The sequence below is a fragment of the Scyliorhinus torazame genome, chromosome 7 (genome assembly GCF_047496885.1).
Source record: "Scyliorhinus torazame isolate Kashiwa2021f chromosome 7, sScyTor2.1, whole genome shotgun sequence".
Classification (NCBI taxonomy): Eukaryota; Metazoa; Chordata; class Chondrichthyes; order Carcharhiniformes; family Scyliorhinidae; genus Scyliorhinus; species Scyliorhinus torazame.
Window position 1 is genome coordinate 14,054,337 of NC_092713.1, and position 16,257 is coordinate 14,070,593.

The window sequence follows — 16,257 nt, forward strand, 5'->3', positions numbered from 1 at the left end:
TACTCAACCCTTGAAATTACCTCGGCACGCCCACATATTTGCTGATTGGACAGATGGCAAACAAGCTTCTGTGAAGACTGTTAAACAGAAAGTTGCCCTCGAGAGGAAATGCAATAGCTCTTCATCGATTAACGAGACGCAATACAACACAGTACGTAAGAAACTGACCAGAAAGTACAAAAATTCTAGCCTGGTAAAAAGCAAAAGACACTCCCAGGGGCTGGTTTAGCACACTGGGCTAAATCGCTGTCTTTTAAAGCAGACCAAGGCAGGCCAGCAGCACAGTTCAATTCCCTTAACAGCCTCCCCGAACAGGCGCCGGAATGTGGCGACTAGGGGCTTTTCACAGTAACTTCATTGAAGCCTACTCGTGACAATAAGCGATTTTCATTTCATAATAAATTGAAAACTTGTAAATGGCTAAATGATTCCATTCTGCCAGAGCTGGCGCAGCAACAGCGAAGAGGGAGAATTTTGGTGCCGCAAATTCTCACCTTGGCAAGGAGGGAGAGATACAAAAGGGTCCAGAGGGACAATCCTTTCACACACAGGGTGCTGTGTGTCTGGAATGAGCTGCCAGAGGCAGTAGTAGAGGCGGGTACAATTTTGTCTGTTAAAATGCATTTAGTCAGTTACATGGGTAAGATGGGTATAGATGGATGTGGGCCAAATCATAGATTATCATAGAATTTACAGTGCAGGAGGCCATTTGGCCTGTCGAGTCTGCACCGGCTCTTGGAAAGAGCACCCTACCCAAGGTCAACACCTCCACCCGATCCCCATAACCCAGCAACCCCACCCAACACAAAGGGCAATTTTGGACACTAAGGGCAATTTATCATGGCCAATCCACCTAACCTGCACAGCTTTGGACAGTGGGAGGAAACCGGAGCACCCGGAGGAAACCCACGCACACACTGGGAGGATGTGCAGACTCTGCACAGACAGTGACCCAAACCGGAATCGAACCTGGGACCCTGGAGCTGTTAAGCAATTGTGCTATCCACAATGCTACCATGCTGCCCACATGCGGGCAATTGGGACCAGCTGCATGAACAAGTTGGGCCGAAGGGCCTGCTTCCATGCTGTAAACCTCTGTGACTCGAAGAAGAGCAAACCTCACCACAAGCAACAAGACAAATTATAACTAGAGCTTTGAAATTATATAATCATACAGCACAGGAGGCCGCCATTCGGCCCATTGTCTCTACACTGGCTCCCGAAAGAGCTACCTAGCTAGTTCCATTCCCCAGCCCCATCTCCGTAGCCCTCTAAATTAATCACTTTCAAATATGTATCCAGCTCTTTTGAAACATCCGATGAAATCCACCTCCACCACTCTCCCAGGCAGCGCATTTCAAACCCCAACTGAGTAAAAATGTTTCTCCACATTTCATTCCTAGCTCTCTTGCTGATATCTTGAAATTGTGACCCCCCTAGTCACAGACTTACCAACTAATGGAAACAGAATATCCTTCTTTACCCTGTCAAAATTATTCAGAATTTTGAACACCTCAATAAGGTCGCCTCTTAATCTTCTCTGCTCGAAGGAGGACAAGCCCAATTTCTCAAATCTTTCCTCGTATCTAAAATTCCTCCTTCCTGGTACCATTCCAGTAAATCTCCTCTGCACTCTCTCCAGGGGGTTAACATCCTGCTTGGGTCACTGTCTGTGCGAAGTCTGCACGTTCTCACTGTGTCTGCGTGGGTTTCCTCCGGGTGCTCCGGTTTCCTCCCACAAGTCCCGAAAGACGTGCTTGTTGGGTGAATTGGACATTTTGAATTCTCCCTCTCTGTACCCGAACAGGCGCCGGAATGTGGCAATCAGGGACTTTGCGCAGTAACTTCATTGCGGTGTTAATGTAAGCCTACTTGTGACAATAATAAAGATTATTATTATAAGGTGCCCAGAACTGAACACAATACTCCAAATGTGGTCTGACCAAATGATTTGTGAAGATGTAGCATCACTTCCTTGCTTTTATACTCTATGCCCCTATTTATAAACCCAAGGATCATATAACCTGTAACAACTATTTCAACTTGCATGGCCACTTTCTGAGGATGATGCACTTACACCCCGAGAATTACAAGAATTAACCATTATTAAATAGGACGCAAGTTTTTATATTAGTTTCTCCATTCTTGGGATGTTGGTGTTGCTGGCATGGCAACTAATGTCTTGTCTTGCTGTGAGCCATGTTAAGCCGCTTTAGAGGAAAGTCACTAGTCAACTCTGTTGACGTCGGGCTGCACTGTGGCACAGTGGTTAGCACTGTTGCCTGACAGCACTGAAGTCCCAGGTTCGATCCTGGCTCTGGGTCCCTGCCCATGTGGAGTTTGCTCATTCTCCCCGTGTTTGCGTGGGTTTCGCCCCCACAACTCAAGATGTGCAGGGTAGGTGGATTGGCCACGCTAAATTGCCCCTTAATTGGAAAATATGAATTGGGTACTCTAAATGTAAAAAAAAACACTGTTAGTGTGGGACCCGAATCCCATACAGGACTGAGTGGTTGAGGGCAGTGGTATCAATCTTAAATTTATCCAATATGCAATACCAGGGCCAAGATCAAAGATGAGAAATAGACTGAAGAATTAAATATTAAGCTTTAAAAATGTTATAGCCTCACTTGACTTTTGCAGCTTTTGAATTATAATACAGGGATGTCTAGACATAAACCCTGCATATAATTTTGAATATTGTTTCTGCATGCAGTTTCCAAATCCAATTTATGCTGAATTAGCCGACCTCAGATTGGACGGTGGCACTTCAACCAGATTTGGTGCCTCAGCCTAGAGAGAATGGGGAGGCAAAACAGATCAGTAAAGTCCTGGTTCAGTTGAACTATCTGTCAAGGGTGTTGGAGAAATAATGGATACTTGGCCAAGGTACAGAGGGCCCCAACACACACGGAATCACATCCCAGAAAGGAATCAACACCCTGTGAGGGGAAAAAGGAGGTGGGAAAATTGACAAAGTTAGAGATCACCCTGTAGAACCCTTTTCCGGTGACGGAAAGCACACAGAAACGTGTGAACGACACGTTTTAAAACACCAAAGAAAATCCGGAATCAAGAAAATCAGTACCGTGCCAAACATGCTCTCATTGGTATTTTTTCTGTATTATTCATAAACAGGGCTGTGCACAGTATTTTAATACCAGTAGCAAGTGGAAGCTGATGCAAACATATGTGCGCAGAGTGATCAAAACTGACATAAAAACATGTACACGATACTCCCTACAGAAAGGCCACATGCTTAACAAATAGAAACATTCTGATTTTAGGATTGTTCCGGTGGACAAAGGCTCCCAGAAAAGGCTGTAACACCTGAAACACAGCGTCAGATTGTCAAAGCTTTAATAATATATAAGCCAAGTCAGTCAGAAATGTGATCTTCAGCGTTTATTAAAACCTTTAAGTCCATAAACGACAACAAAGTTACGGTAGAATTTATCGCATACAGCTAGCATACAACAGCATGTCCTCAGTCTAAATGAAATACAAAAAGATTTTAACATTTTCATACAAAGGAACTTTTAAATTTATTAATGTGACCTTGCGTTTCTTTAGTTACATAAAATCTGCTACAGCAAAGTATCTTATACTTCCCTTGCACATACAGGTAAATACAGGTGGATGAAAAACTGCTGTCAGTGTCAGCCTCATAATGGACATTGTTGTGCAAATGTTTTGACAGCCAAGACGACAAACAGAACGTTTGATATTACAGCTCATACTGGTAATGCAAATGTCTACAAAGGCCTTACTTTCCATGAGTTCCCTTCAGGTTAAGAGGACATTGTGTCAATGTTTCTTTAGTGCTAACTCAGGCAAACACACTGGTTCTACGCCAAATCAAGTTGGTTTGTTAAAAACTCATTGCTTTCCTTTCCTGTGTCTATTTGAACCAATCTGAATTCAGCCTGCTTCTGTACATAAGAAACCATTTTGATTTCAACCGTTAGAGAGGTTTATTTCATATACATACATAAATATATAAATATATATATATATATATATATATATATATATATACTCGAGAGAAAGATCAAAACTGTGTGCCATATGTGTACAAATAAAACTAATCTGATTAAAATGAATTGTTTAAAAAAAAATGTTAGCGTGTACAGATCCACTGAATCCACAACCCATGATTTAACAACACTGAAATACATGAGGGAAGTGTCTCAGCTAGCACGGGAAAGCACTAGCCCTTCCCTGTAGCAACAGATTATGTCATTATATGACAATGCATCTACCTAGTAGCTGAGCCTAACACCTGCAAACTCTTTAGTTCTGTTCCCAGGGAGACAAACTTATATATATATATATATAATATATATATATATATAAAAAATTGTAAAGATAGTGGAAACATGGCAGTTGTTACCTGTGTTAAGTATTTTGCAATGCATGAACCAAAGCACTAAAAATTAATAACCTGAAAAGCTAGTTATGGAGTGATTATTCTTTTTAGCATTTGCCCAAACATCATTTTTTCAGCATCACAACACTGTGCCTCGGAATCAAACACAATCCTGGCAGTGACCTTCTTATACTGTTGCAGCATCTTAAAGCAAAAATGGAGGACTGCAGCCCCAGTGCACGCAATTAGTGCATTTGCTCACTATACTGTACACAACTAGCGACCGGATCCGTGCGTAAAACCATTTACCAAGCCCTTTTAAGAGTTCCGAGGCCAAATCATTACGATTAAAACAATTCCACGTCTCCATTCCTCGATAGTATCTGATGCTGCTGTCGTTTTTCTCTTTGAAGTATTCCACCTGTAACGGGATCCCTCCCCTCCCCCCACCCCACGTTCATCGTCCTAAAGGAACACACACAATGGAATCGGAGTTGTGTGGGAGGGTAACCTCGACACAACTGACTATGCTTTGACATGCTAGGTGCAGCACAGCAACGAATGATAGGGAGACAAAGCTAGTCTGAAGATTACCTGCTGGCAGCTTTATCTCTGATGGTGTTCTGCAGACTTCAGCTTCCGGTGAGAGTTGGGCCTGGATCCTCCCCAGATGAATACAAAAACAAACTTGGGAAGGGCAGCTGAATTTGATAGTACAGGAGTATTCAAGGCACAGGCTCTGCATACCCTGCTCCAACCATCCAATCAATTCGACTTCATTTTGGTCATGTCCAGGAGAACTTGCTTTTGTTCAGTCTATTTATAAATACACAGAGAACAAGTACTACTTCCAAAAAAAAAAAAAGAAAAATGCCAAAAATGCTGTCTAGGTTCTAGGAGTCTGATTCTACAAGGTAAGGTGTTCTACAACTGTGACCTCTCAGACACGACGGACAGGAATTGTGGCTGGCGAACACTAGAAGCAACGTTCAGCTTTCACTTTGGGCTAAGTCACACCAAGTGCAAATAAATCCTGAAACACTTGCTCTAACTTTACACTTAAACAAAATGTTTCACTCTCTGCAAATTGCCATTTTTAAAGGGGGGGGGGGAGAGAGAAAAACAAACTACATGACACAAAGGCAACTGCTGGAGAACAAAGGAAGGAAGGAAGGAAACAATAAGAAAGTGGTCTAGTTTTTGTGTCGTAGCACAGGTAGTGCCTTGCGTAAATGTGCCTGTGTATGAGGGCTGTGCTAACTGCACACATGAATTATGGCAAGAAGGATCTCAGCCTTGTGGAATGAAGAAACTAAGTAATTGTTTCAACGAATAAGATGGTTTCCACTCCACCCCATCTGTTAGCAGAGTGCAAAGATCCCAATACAAGCCCTGACGGTCTCTTTCGCTCTAAAAATCAGCAAACTCTTTAGCACATTTTTCGGTTAAAGAGACACGGATGTCCTCCTCTTCATAATCATCAAAATTGCTGGTGTCACCTGGGCCTCTGCACTTTGGTATGAATGGAGCTTCCACCTGAAAACAACATCAAAGTGTAAGAGGGCAAGATAGAAAAAGGTCACTGACATCATATATCTGGGACAACAGTTCCACTGTCTTTGAAGGAGTTACATGTACTGTGGATAAAGGGGAACCGGTGGATGTACGGCACTTATTTCCAGAAGGCATTTGATAAGGTGCCTCATCAAAGTTTATCACAGAAAATTCAAGTTCATGATGTCGGGAGTAACATATTGGCATGGATTGAAGACTGGATAGCCAAATAGCTCATTTTCTTGTCAGCAGGATATGACGGGTCTGCCACAGAGGTCAGTGCGGGGGCCTCAACTTCTTACAATTTATAAATGATTTGAAGAGACCAATGGTATGGTTGCTAAATTTGTTGAGGACACAAAGAGAGGTAAGAAACTAAATTTTGAAGTGGACATGGGAAGCTACAAAAGGATATAGATAATGGGCAAATATCTAGCAGATAGAGTACTATGTGGGAAAATGTGAGGATGCCCATTTTGTCTGGAAGAACAAAAGATACATTTTATCTAAATGGTGAGAGATTGCAGAGCGCTGAGATGCAGAGGGACCTGGGTGGCTTAGTACATGAATCGCAAAAGATTAGTATGCAGGTACAGCAAGTAATTAGCAAGTTAATAGAATGTCATCAATGATTGCGAGGGAAGTTGAATATAAGAGTAGGATGGTTATACTTCAGTTACACAGGGCATTGGTGGCACTACATCTGGAATACAGGTCTCCGATTTTAAGGAAAGATGTAAAATTGGAAGAAGATCAGAGAAGGTTTACTAGATTAATAGATGGAATGGACGGGTTGTCTTCTGAGGAAAAATTGGACAGGCGAGGTTTGTATCCGCTGGAGTTTAGAAGAGTAAGAGGCAACTTGATTGAAACGTACAAGATCCTGAGGGGCATTGACAGGGTGGATGTGGAGAGGATGTTCCCTCTTGTGAGAGAATCTAGAACTAGGGGGTCGCTGTTTAAAAATAAGGGATCACCCATTAAAGACAGGTGGGGAAACTTTTTTTCTTGGAGGATTGAGACTTCCTCAAAAGGTGGCTGAGGCGGAGTCTTTGAATATCTTAAGGCAAAAGTAGATAGGTTCTTTATAAGCATGGGGGTAAGGCACTAACGTGAGGTTGAGGTTAAAATTGAATGGCAGAGCGGGCTTGAGGGGCGAGTGGCCTGCTCCTAATTCACACGTTCGTATGTATTGTAACACATGTGAAGCCACTGCGTTCACCAAACAAATTCTTTTCAAGCCACAAGTGAAAGGCAAATACTTACACATCGACCTTGCTGTTTAAACAAAACAAAACTTGAAGTGTGCTTGATTGTGTGGAAATTAACACTTTTTGTTTTATACAGACAATGACTGAATTACCACAGGCTATAACTTGGGATTCAAAGCAACTGAGTATCGTTTAAAAAAAGACATGCCGATCGCATTTAGTCTTGCATCCATCAGGACACTTTGCAAGGATACCGATATCAGGTAAAAAAAACGATTGACAGTATGAGAAGAGAATGTTGATTGGTTGCAGTCCGATTGTTAGAGGCATTGCCAATAGAGAATGCAGCAGTTAATGCGGTCACTTATGGTGACAGCCATTCACTGATTCATTCACCAGAGCCTTGAACATTCAGTGACATGCTGCTTGGTTTAAACTTCAAACAACGCTTGGTTGTTATTTTACAGTAACTTAATTGCAGTGCTAATGTAAGCCTACTTGTGACAATAAAGATCATTTACATTTCCATGGTAACCCCTCTACCAATTAGTCCACTTGCCAACCAATCTGCATTCTCTTGTCCTGCAGTACAAGTTGTTGTTTTTTCCCTTATACTTGAAGTGTCCTGATAAGCGCAAGATGAAAAGCTTCAACATGTCTTTTCTTTTCGAGCAATACTCAACTTGAAGCTTCTTCATCTGGCTCCAAACAACATGCCTCAATTACAGTACACAGCAGTGCAGTCATTAACGTGAAGTAACACTTTCATTTCCTGTACCAGCCACATAGTTGTGGCTCTGACTGCGATGACCTGAATTCTTTCAAATTAAGGGCAATCTTATTCTGTGTACTGTGGCATTCCAAATCCATTCCATAAAAGAATCGTAACTGTCACGCTAGACAAATCTTAGCAATCGGGAAGAGAAGAAATCAAATGTGCTGTACAGAAGCTCAGGCATTTCCTGGCGATTGCTATGGTTCAGGTAGTGAGCAAACTACCTCGAAGCTGCTTTTAGTTCTTTCAAATTTAGATTTGGAGAGTGACGGCACAGTGGCTAGCACTGAACAAAGAAATGTACAGTTGAGTCAAAGCGCTGACAGCCCAGGTTCGATCGCAGCCCGTGTCGCTGTGCTCATGGAGTTTGCACATTCTCCCCATGTGGGTCTCACCCCCACAACCCAAAGATGCGCAGGGTAGATGAATTGGCCACGCTAAATTGCCCCTTAATTGTAAAAAAAAAAATTTTTTAAATTGGGTACGCTAAATTTTTAAAAATTTAAATTTAGATTTGGAGATTTCCGCATCCAGGAACTGGCTCCCGATACATATTGTAAAATCTATTTTCCATGCTGCACATGATAAAACTGGACCTACAAAGTTGGGTCACTGAGAATGCCAGATCACTGAATAAAGAGGATAAACACTAGGCGCCAGTTTCTGGGCTCCAAATTAAAATACAAAAGCAGCTCGGGTTTGGGGGCAATTGGGTTCACAGATTTCTTTGTGGAATCAAATCAAAAACAAGCAACCGACAATGAAACGTCAGACCTGCCACAGGACAAGCTAATGGCTCCTTCCAACTGCTGGAATTGTACCTTTGCCTGGCCAGTGTCCTTGGTGAAATGGGCTTGCACTGTCCTTGTTACACTATTTTTGTTCAGCAAAGAATACTTGTGAGGCAGAGGTAAGACTAGATTCCCTTCAAGCTAAATGTTATCTGCCACAGAAGGTTTGCAAGCAAGAGATTGGGGGTGGGGTTTGGAGAATGGGTGGCAGCTTGTGTGCGTGTGTGAAGTTTTTTTTTTAACACAGCAAATGGTACTGACTGGAAGATTGCTGCCTATGAGGGTGGTAGAAAGGAGGCGATGAATGATTTCAAAATAGAAACTTGATAATCACTTGAGGGAAATCGGCTGGCAGGGCTCCAGGGATTGAGTGGGGAATGGGACTGATTAGGTTGCTTTACAGAGAGCTGGCATGGACTCGATGGGCCACCTGTGCCATAATGACTGACAGTTAATGCAGGACAATGTTCATTTATTGTGACATTGCCAAAAATGTGAAATAATCTATCAAAATACATTTACACAAAATCCGAAACTAGTTTGGTTAGAGCCACGTGGGACGTTGCACAGTACAATGCGTAGCCTTGTGCTTACTGGGGTGATGTGAGTTCAAGAGTCCAACAGGAGGAAAAAGACTATTTTCCAGGTAAGGGACCTTTCTTTTTCCATTGACTGGGGTAGACCCAAGCATTTCTGTTTCACGCTTTCCTATTTCAAGTTTACCTTTTCCTCCTCCCGTTGAACTCACTTCGTCCCAGTAAGAGACAATATTCACAAATACGTTTTGCTAGATTTTCTAATCGAGTAAATAATTTCAAAACATATTTACGCACCTTTCTCTGGTAAATGGCAATCCAATCTGTAGTGGCAAACCACTTGTGGTTCTTAATGTCATTCACTCCATTTTTGAGATTCCCATATCGTTTGGTCAGATCCACCTGAAGCAAATTTCGCAGCAGGTCCTTCAGGTCTGAACTGAAGTGAGAGGGGAACCGTACCTGAAAAAGGTGCCAATGTCAAGTCTTTTGACGATAGAAGTCGAAACATGTTTAAACAGCACATCTCACAAAACACATCTTAGAACACTGCCAGCCACATTGCATTTTTCTCCAAACGAGAGAATTCAACTTCCACAGATCTCAAATTTCCACACCTGCCACTGTGGAAAATTCCAGCTGGGTTGTGGCCCGTTACAGAAATGTGCATCTTTGAGAGGTCAAATAACCATGCCTTGCTCCCAGTATACAGTACAAGGGTTGCTCCTGGGTGTGCCTTTAGCTCTCCACCCATAGGTGGTAGCAGAGACTCCCTGTGTCAGAATGAGTGCCAAAAGACAATTTCAAGTGTGTGCTGTACTTTGTCACTGGCCTCACATCAGGAACTACACCACCACCATGAAGCCAGCAGTACTTTGGCGATTGAGATCCGAGATTTGAAGGTTTCTGCAGGTCTCAAAGAATTATTAATAGTTACTTGGCAAAAGGTGGCACAGTGGTTATCACCGCTGCCTCACAGCGCCATGGACCCGGTTTCTGTTCCAACCTCGGGTGACTGTGCGGAGTTTGCACGTTCTTCCCGGGTCTGCGTAGATTTCCTCCGGATGCTCCGGTTTCCTCCCAGTCCAAAGGTTAGGTGAATTGGCCATGCTAAAATGCCTCAAGGTTAGGCGGGGTTGGGGGGGATTGGGCCTGGCCAGGCTGCTCTTTCGGAGGGTCGGTGCAGGCACGATGGGCCAGATGGTCTCATCTTGCACTGGAACGACTCTATTCTATGATTTAAAATACAGGTAAAGTAAGGAAAGAGAGCACAGTTTAATTCAGGGCAAATCATGTTTGACTAACTTGCTAGAGTAGCGTGCATATGAAATTGGATAAATGACAGGAGAGTAATGTGAAGAATGGTTGTTTGTCGGACTGGAGGAAGGTTTTTTTTTAGGAATTCCGAGGGGCGAATACCCAATTCATTTTTTTCCAATTAAGGGCCAATTGCGCGTGGCCAATCCACCGACCCTGCACATCTTTGGGTTGTGGGGGTGAAACCCACGCAAACACGGGGAGAATGTGCAAACTCCACACGGTCAGTGACCCAGAGCCGGGATCGAACCTGGGACCTCGGTGCCGTGAAGCCACAGTGCCAAGCACTGCACCGCCGTGCTGCCCTCAGTGTTAGGACCCCCGCTCTTCCTTATTTATATGAATGATCTAGACCTTTGTGCAGTGAGCATAAATTCAAAATTTGTGGATGATGTGAAACCTGGAAGCATTGTGAACTGAGGTGGATAGTGTAAAACTTCAACAAGGACACAGACAGGGCTGCTTGGTGGCGCAGTGGGTTAGACCTGCTGCCTCACGGCCCCGAGTTCCCAGGTTCGATCCAGGCTCTGGGTCACTGTCCGTGTGGAGTTTGCACATTCTCCCAGTGTTTGTGTGGGTTTCTCCCCCACAGCCCAAAGAGGTGCAGGGTAGGTGGATTGGCCACGCTAAATTGCCCCTTAATTGGAAAAAATGAACTGGGTACTTAAATTCATAAAACAATAAAAAAGGATGCAGACACATTTTTGGAATGGGTGAACAAGCGGCAATTGAAATTTAATGCCGAGAAGTGCAAAGTGATTTATTTTGGTAAGAGGCAAGTGAAAAGACAATATCAAACAAAAAGCACAAGTCTAAAGGGGGCGCCAGAGTAAAGGGACCTGGGGGAATAAGTTTACAAATCATTGAAAGTGGCAGGAAAGATTGAGAGCTGTTAATAAGAACATAACTAGCAGGAGTAGGCCATTCAGCCCCTCAAGTCTGCTCCGTCATTCAATTCGATCATGGCTGATCTCTCCTCAGCCTCAACTCCACTTTCCTGCCCGTTCTCCATAACCCTTCAACTCATTACCAATTAAAAAATCTGCTCATCTCCTCCTTAAATTTATTCAGTGTCTCGACATCACCACACTCGGGGGTAGTGAATTCCACAGATTCAGGACCCTTTAAGAGAAGTAATTTCTCCTCATTTCGGTTTTAAATCCCCTTATCCTAGAACTGTGACCTCTTGTTTTAGATTGCCACACAAGAGGAAATATCCTCTCTATGTCCATTTTGTCAATTCACTTTATCATGTTATATACCTCAATTAGATCGCCTCTCATTCTTCTAAAGTTGAGTATAGGCCTAAACTGCTCAACCTGCCTTCATCAGATCTCTCCTCTCTGGAATCAATCAAATGAACCTCTTCTGAATTACCTCCAATGCAACTACATCTCTCCTCAAGTTAGGGAACCAAAGCTGTACATAATACTTCAGGTGCGATCTCACTAATGCCTTGTACAGTTGCAGCAACACTTCCCTGCTTTTATACTCTATTCCTTTAGCGATAAATGCCAAAATTCCATTTGCCTTCCTTTGGGCGGCAGGGCAGCACAGTGGTTAGCACTGTTGCTTCACAGCGTCAGAGACCTGGGTTCAATTCCGGGTTTGGGTCACTGTCTGTGCGGAGTCTGCACGTTCTCCCCGTGTGTGCGTGGGTTTCCTCCGGGTGCTCCGGTTTCCTCCCTCAGTCCAAAGATGTGCGAGTTAGGTAGATTGGCCATGATAAATTGCCCTTCGTGACCAAAAAGGTTAGGTGGGATTACTGGGTTACAGGGATGGGGTGGAGGTGTGAGCTTAATTAGGGTGCTCTTTCCATGGGCCGTGCAGACCTGATAGGCCGAGTGGCCTCCTTCTGCACTGCAAATTCTATGATTCTATGATCCAAGTTTCTATGATTACCTGCTCCACTTGCATACTAGTTTTCAGTGATGCATGCAAGAGGACAACAGCCAGAACCCTCTGCACCAGACCATAAGAACATAAGAACTAGGAGCAGGAGTAGGCCATCTGGCCCCTCGAGCCTGCTCCACCATTCAATGAGATCATGGCTGATCTTTTGTGGACTCAGCTCCACTTTCCGGCCCGAACACCATAACCCTTAATCCCTTTATTCTTCAAAAAACTATCTATCTTTATCTTAAAAACATTTAATGAATGAGCCTCCACTGTTTCACTGGGCAAGGAGTTCCATAGATTCACAACCCTTTGGGTGAAGAAGTTCCTCCTAAACTCAGTCCTAAATCTACTTCCCCTTATTTTGAGGCTATGCCCCCTAGTTCTGCTTTCACCCACCACTCTGAAATTTCTCTCAAATATAGATTAAGTAGCCTTTCCATTTTTCCAACCAAAGTGGATAACCTCACAGTTGTCCACATTAAACTCGATCTGCCAAATTTTGGCCTACTCACCTCACATATCCATATGTAAATTTATTTCTTTATTGCACTTGCTTTTTAAAAATAAATTTAGAGTACCCAATTATTTATTTTTTTCCAATTAAGGGGCAATTTAGCATGGCCAATCCACCTAACCTGCATATCTTTGGGTTGTCGGGGTGAAACCCACGCAAACATGGGGAGAATGTGCAAACTCCACACGGACAGTGACCCAGGGCCGGGATTCGAACCCGAGTCCTCAGCGCCGCAGTCCCAGTGCTACCCACTGCGCCACATGCCGCCCCTTTGATTGCACTTACTATCCCACCTATTTTAGTGTCATCTGCAAATTTGGCTATAGTACCTTCTATCCCTGCATCCAAGACGTTAATAGAGTTTATAAATAGTTGGGGCACAAGGACCGAACCCTGTGGCACCCACTAGTCACATCTTGCCAACTAGAAAAAGACCCATTTATCCCGACTCTCTGCTTTCTGTCTGTCAGCCAGTCTTCTATCCAAGTTAAGAAAGTACCCCTAATCCCATGGGATCTAACCTTTTATATTAAACTTTTGTCTGGCACCTTATCAAATGTCCAATCCAGGCTTACATCAACAGGATTCCCACTATCCACTTTGATTGTTACATCTCGGAGAACTCTAGCAAATTAGTCAAACACAATTTGCCCTTCATAAAACCATGCTGACTCTGATGGATTGAGTTTTGACTTTCCTAATGTCCTGGTATTACTTCCTTAATAACAGATTTCCCAACAGCAGATGTTGAACTAACTGGTCTATAGTTTCCTCCTTTCTGCCTCTCTCCCTTTTTGAATAAGGGCGTTACATTAGCATTTTTCCAATCCACTGGAACCTTTATCTGCCACTTCCTTTAAGACCGCAGGATGTAGGTCATCAGGCCCTGGGGACTTGTCTGCCTTCAATTCCGATAATTTGCTCAGTACTTTTTCCCTATTGATTATCAGTGTTCTAAGTTCTTCCCTCTCTATTATCTCTGCATTATCTGTTACTATTGGGATGGGAATAGTGTCCTCCACCGTTTAAAGTGCGTGGGAATCCGGGCTTTATAAATACAAGCTAAGAGTACAAATGCATGGAAGTTAGGATAAACCTTTTCAAAAACAAATCCTGGTTCAGCCTCAACTGGAAGTACTGCATCAAGCTCTGGGCACATGTCATCAAAGATGCAAACGTAGTAGAGAGGGTTCACGAGAATGTTTCCATGAATTAAGAACTTCAATTACACAGATATATTGGAGAAACTGGGACTGTCCTTCGAGATGAGAAGGTTATGGGGAGATTTGAAAGTGTCTCGGCACAGTAGCACAGTGGTTAGCACCTTTTGCTTCACAGCTCCAGGATCTCAAGTTCGATTCCCTGCTGGGTCACTGTCTGTGTGGACTCTGCACGTTCTCCCCGTGTCTGCGTGGGTTTCCTCCGGGTGCTCCAGATTCCTCCCACAGTCCAAAGATGTGCAGGTTAGGTGGATTAGCCATGATAAATTGCCCTTGGTGTCCAAAAGGGTTGGGTGGGGTTGAGGTGGAGGTATGGGCTTGGGTGGGGTGCTCTTTCCAGGGGCCGTTGCAGACTCAATGGGCTGAAGGGCCTCCTTCTGCACTGTAAATTCTATGATCATAAGGGACTGGACAGAGAGAAACTGACCCCATCGGTGGAAGGATCATGGACACGAGGGCAAAGAAAGCAATGAGGAAAAACATTTTCTGGAATGTACAGCCTGATAGCGTGGTGGATGCAGATTCAACCATGGCATTCAAAAGGGAATTAGATCAGGATTTGAAAAGACAGAATTTACAGGACTATAGAGAAAAGGGGGAGGGGAGTTCGGCACTGTAGGCGAATTTGTCTTGCATAGCCAGCATCGATACGACAGACCAAATGGCCTTCTTCAGTGCTGTAATGATTCTATGATTTCAGACGAATTCATGTGAATTCACAAACATGTCAGCAGTTAGCACACAGCATAGTCCCATAAACAGAAAATGACCAATTAATCTATTTAGATGGTGTTTCTTGGAAGATGAACAGCAGGCCAGCCAAGAAAATTTTCTTACTCTTTAAGTGGTGCCACGGGATCTTATGTCCCTACGAACATCTGAAAGACTATACCTGGGACATTGCACCGCACGCTCAGTACCTTTATGACGTTGAGTAGTGGGGTTTGATCTCACCAACTGCTAAACCAGAGGTGAGTGCTACCAAATGAGTTAAGCTGGCTTGAGTGCTTTAAATGGGTTTGACATCTCATGGGAATTATATCCCATGAGCTTGAAAGGGTTTTTAAAAAGGACTCCGAAGAGGAGGAAATAATTTTCTAAGCAAATCTCCTCAGTTGCTGAGACCACGGAGTTATAATTTTGTGAACACAATCATCATTGGCCCATATACACCAAAGTGGATAAGGGGCAGTTGGAAAGTTTTGGGTGGGGGCACAAAGACAGGATAAATAAGTTTTTCCACTCCACGTGCAATTCTGACAGCGAGTGTTGACAAACAAATCGCTAGTGTCTGTGAAGAGCAAGTGCTTTCTTCACTTGAACACTTCCCAGCTGGAATGACTGAATAACCATTTGCGGATTGAAGTCTGTGCCCTTATCCTCGTCGGTTGCATCCACTGCAGGATCACAACCAGGTAAGGGAACAATTCATCATATCATAGAATTTACAGTGCAGTAGGAGACCATTCGGCCCATCGAGTCTGCACCGGCTCTTGGAAAGAGCACCCTACCCAAGCCCATACCCCCACCCTATCCCCATAGCCCACTAACCCCACCCAACACTAAGGGCAATTTTGGACACTAAAGGCAATTTAGCATGGCCAATCCACCTAACCTGCACATCTTTGGATTGTGGGAGGAAACCGGAGCACCCGGAGGAAACCCATGCACACACGGGGAGAACGTGCAGACTCCGCACAGACAGCGACCCAAGCCGGGAATCGAACCTGGGACCCTGGAGCTGTGAAGCAATTGTGCTAACCACTATGTTACCGTGCTGCCCAAACAGTGGTGCCGCAGATAAGGGCCTTAAAAAGCAAGATGACACACAAAACACCGCAAAGACAAACCCCCATCAACCATACAAAACAAAGAATGGGAGAATTGCCTATTCAAATATGCATTCTTAGAAAAATGGTTAAGATGATCACTTTTCACCTTTCCAGAGACAATCTTTTCATAAATCTGTATCGGCTGGTCTGCAAAGAATGGAGGATATCCAGCTGCCATTTCATAGATTAGAACACCCAGCGCCCACCAATCCACTGCTTTGTTGTAGCCCTAGAAATGA

The 16,257-nt window shown here is 43.7% G+C and overlaps 1 protein-coding gene across 2 annotated transcripts in view; it reads right to left on the reverse strand.

The window, feature by feature from the left end:
* Nucleotides 1–3,390: 3,390 nt before the first annotated feature.
* The window catches only part of LOC140426050 (cAMP-dependent protein kinase catalytic subunit beta), a 205,441-nt gene continuing 192,574 nt past the window's right edge, over nucleotides 3,391–16,257 (reverse strand). For both annotated transcript variants that reach the window (XM_072510353.1, XM_072510352.1), the window contains exons 8-10: nucleotides 16,125–16,247; nucleotides 9,534–9,698; nucleotides 3,391–5,905 (exon numbers count right to left, since the gene is read on the reverse strand). In XM_072510353.1, coding sequence (XP_072366454.1) covers nucleotides 5,780–5,905; nucleotides 9,534–9,698; nucleotides 16,125–16,247 — 414 coding nt within the window. In that variant the 3' untranslated portion in view covers nucleotides 3,391–5,779. The remainder of the gene's footprint in view (nucleotides 5,906–9,533; nucleotides 9,699–16,124; nucleotides 16,248–16,257) is intronic.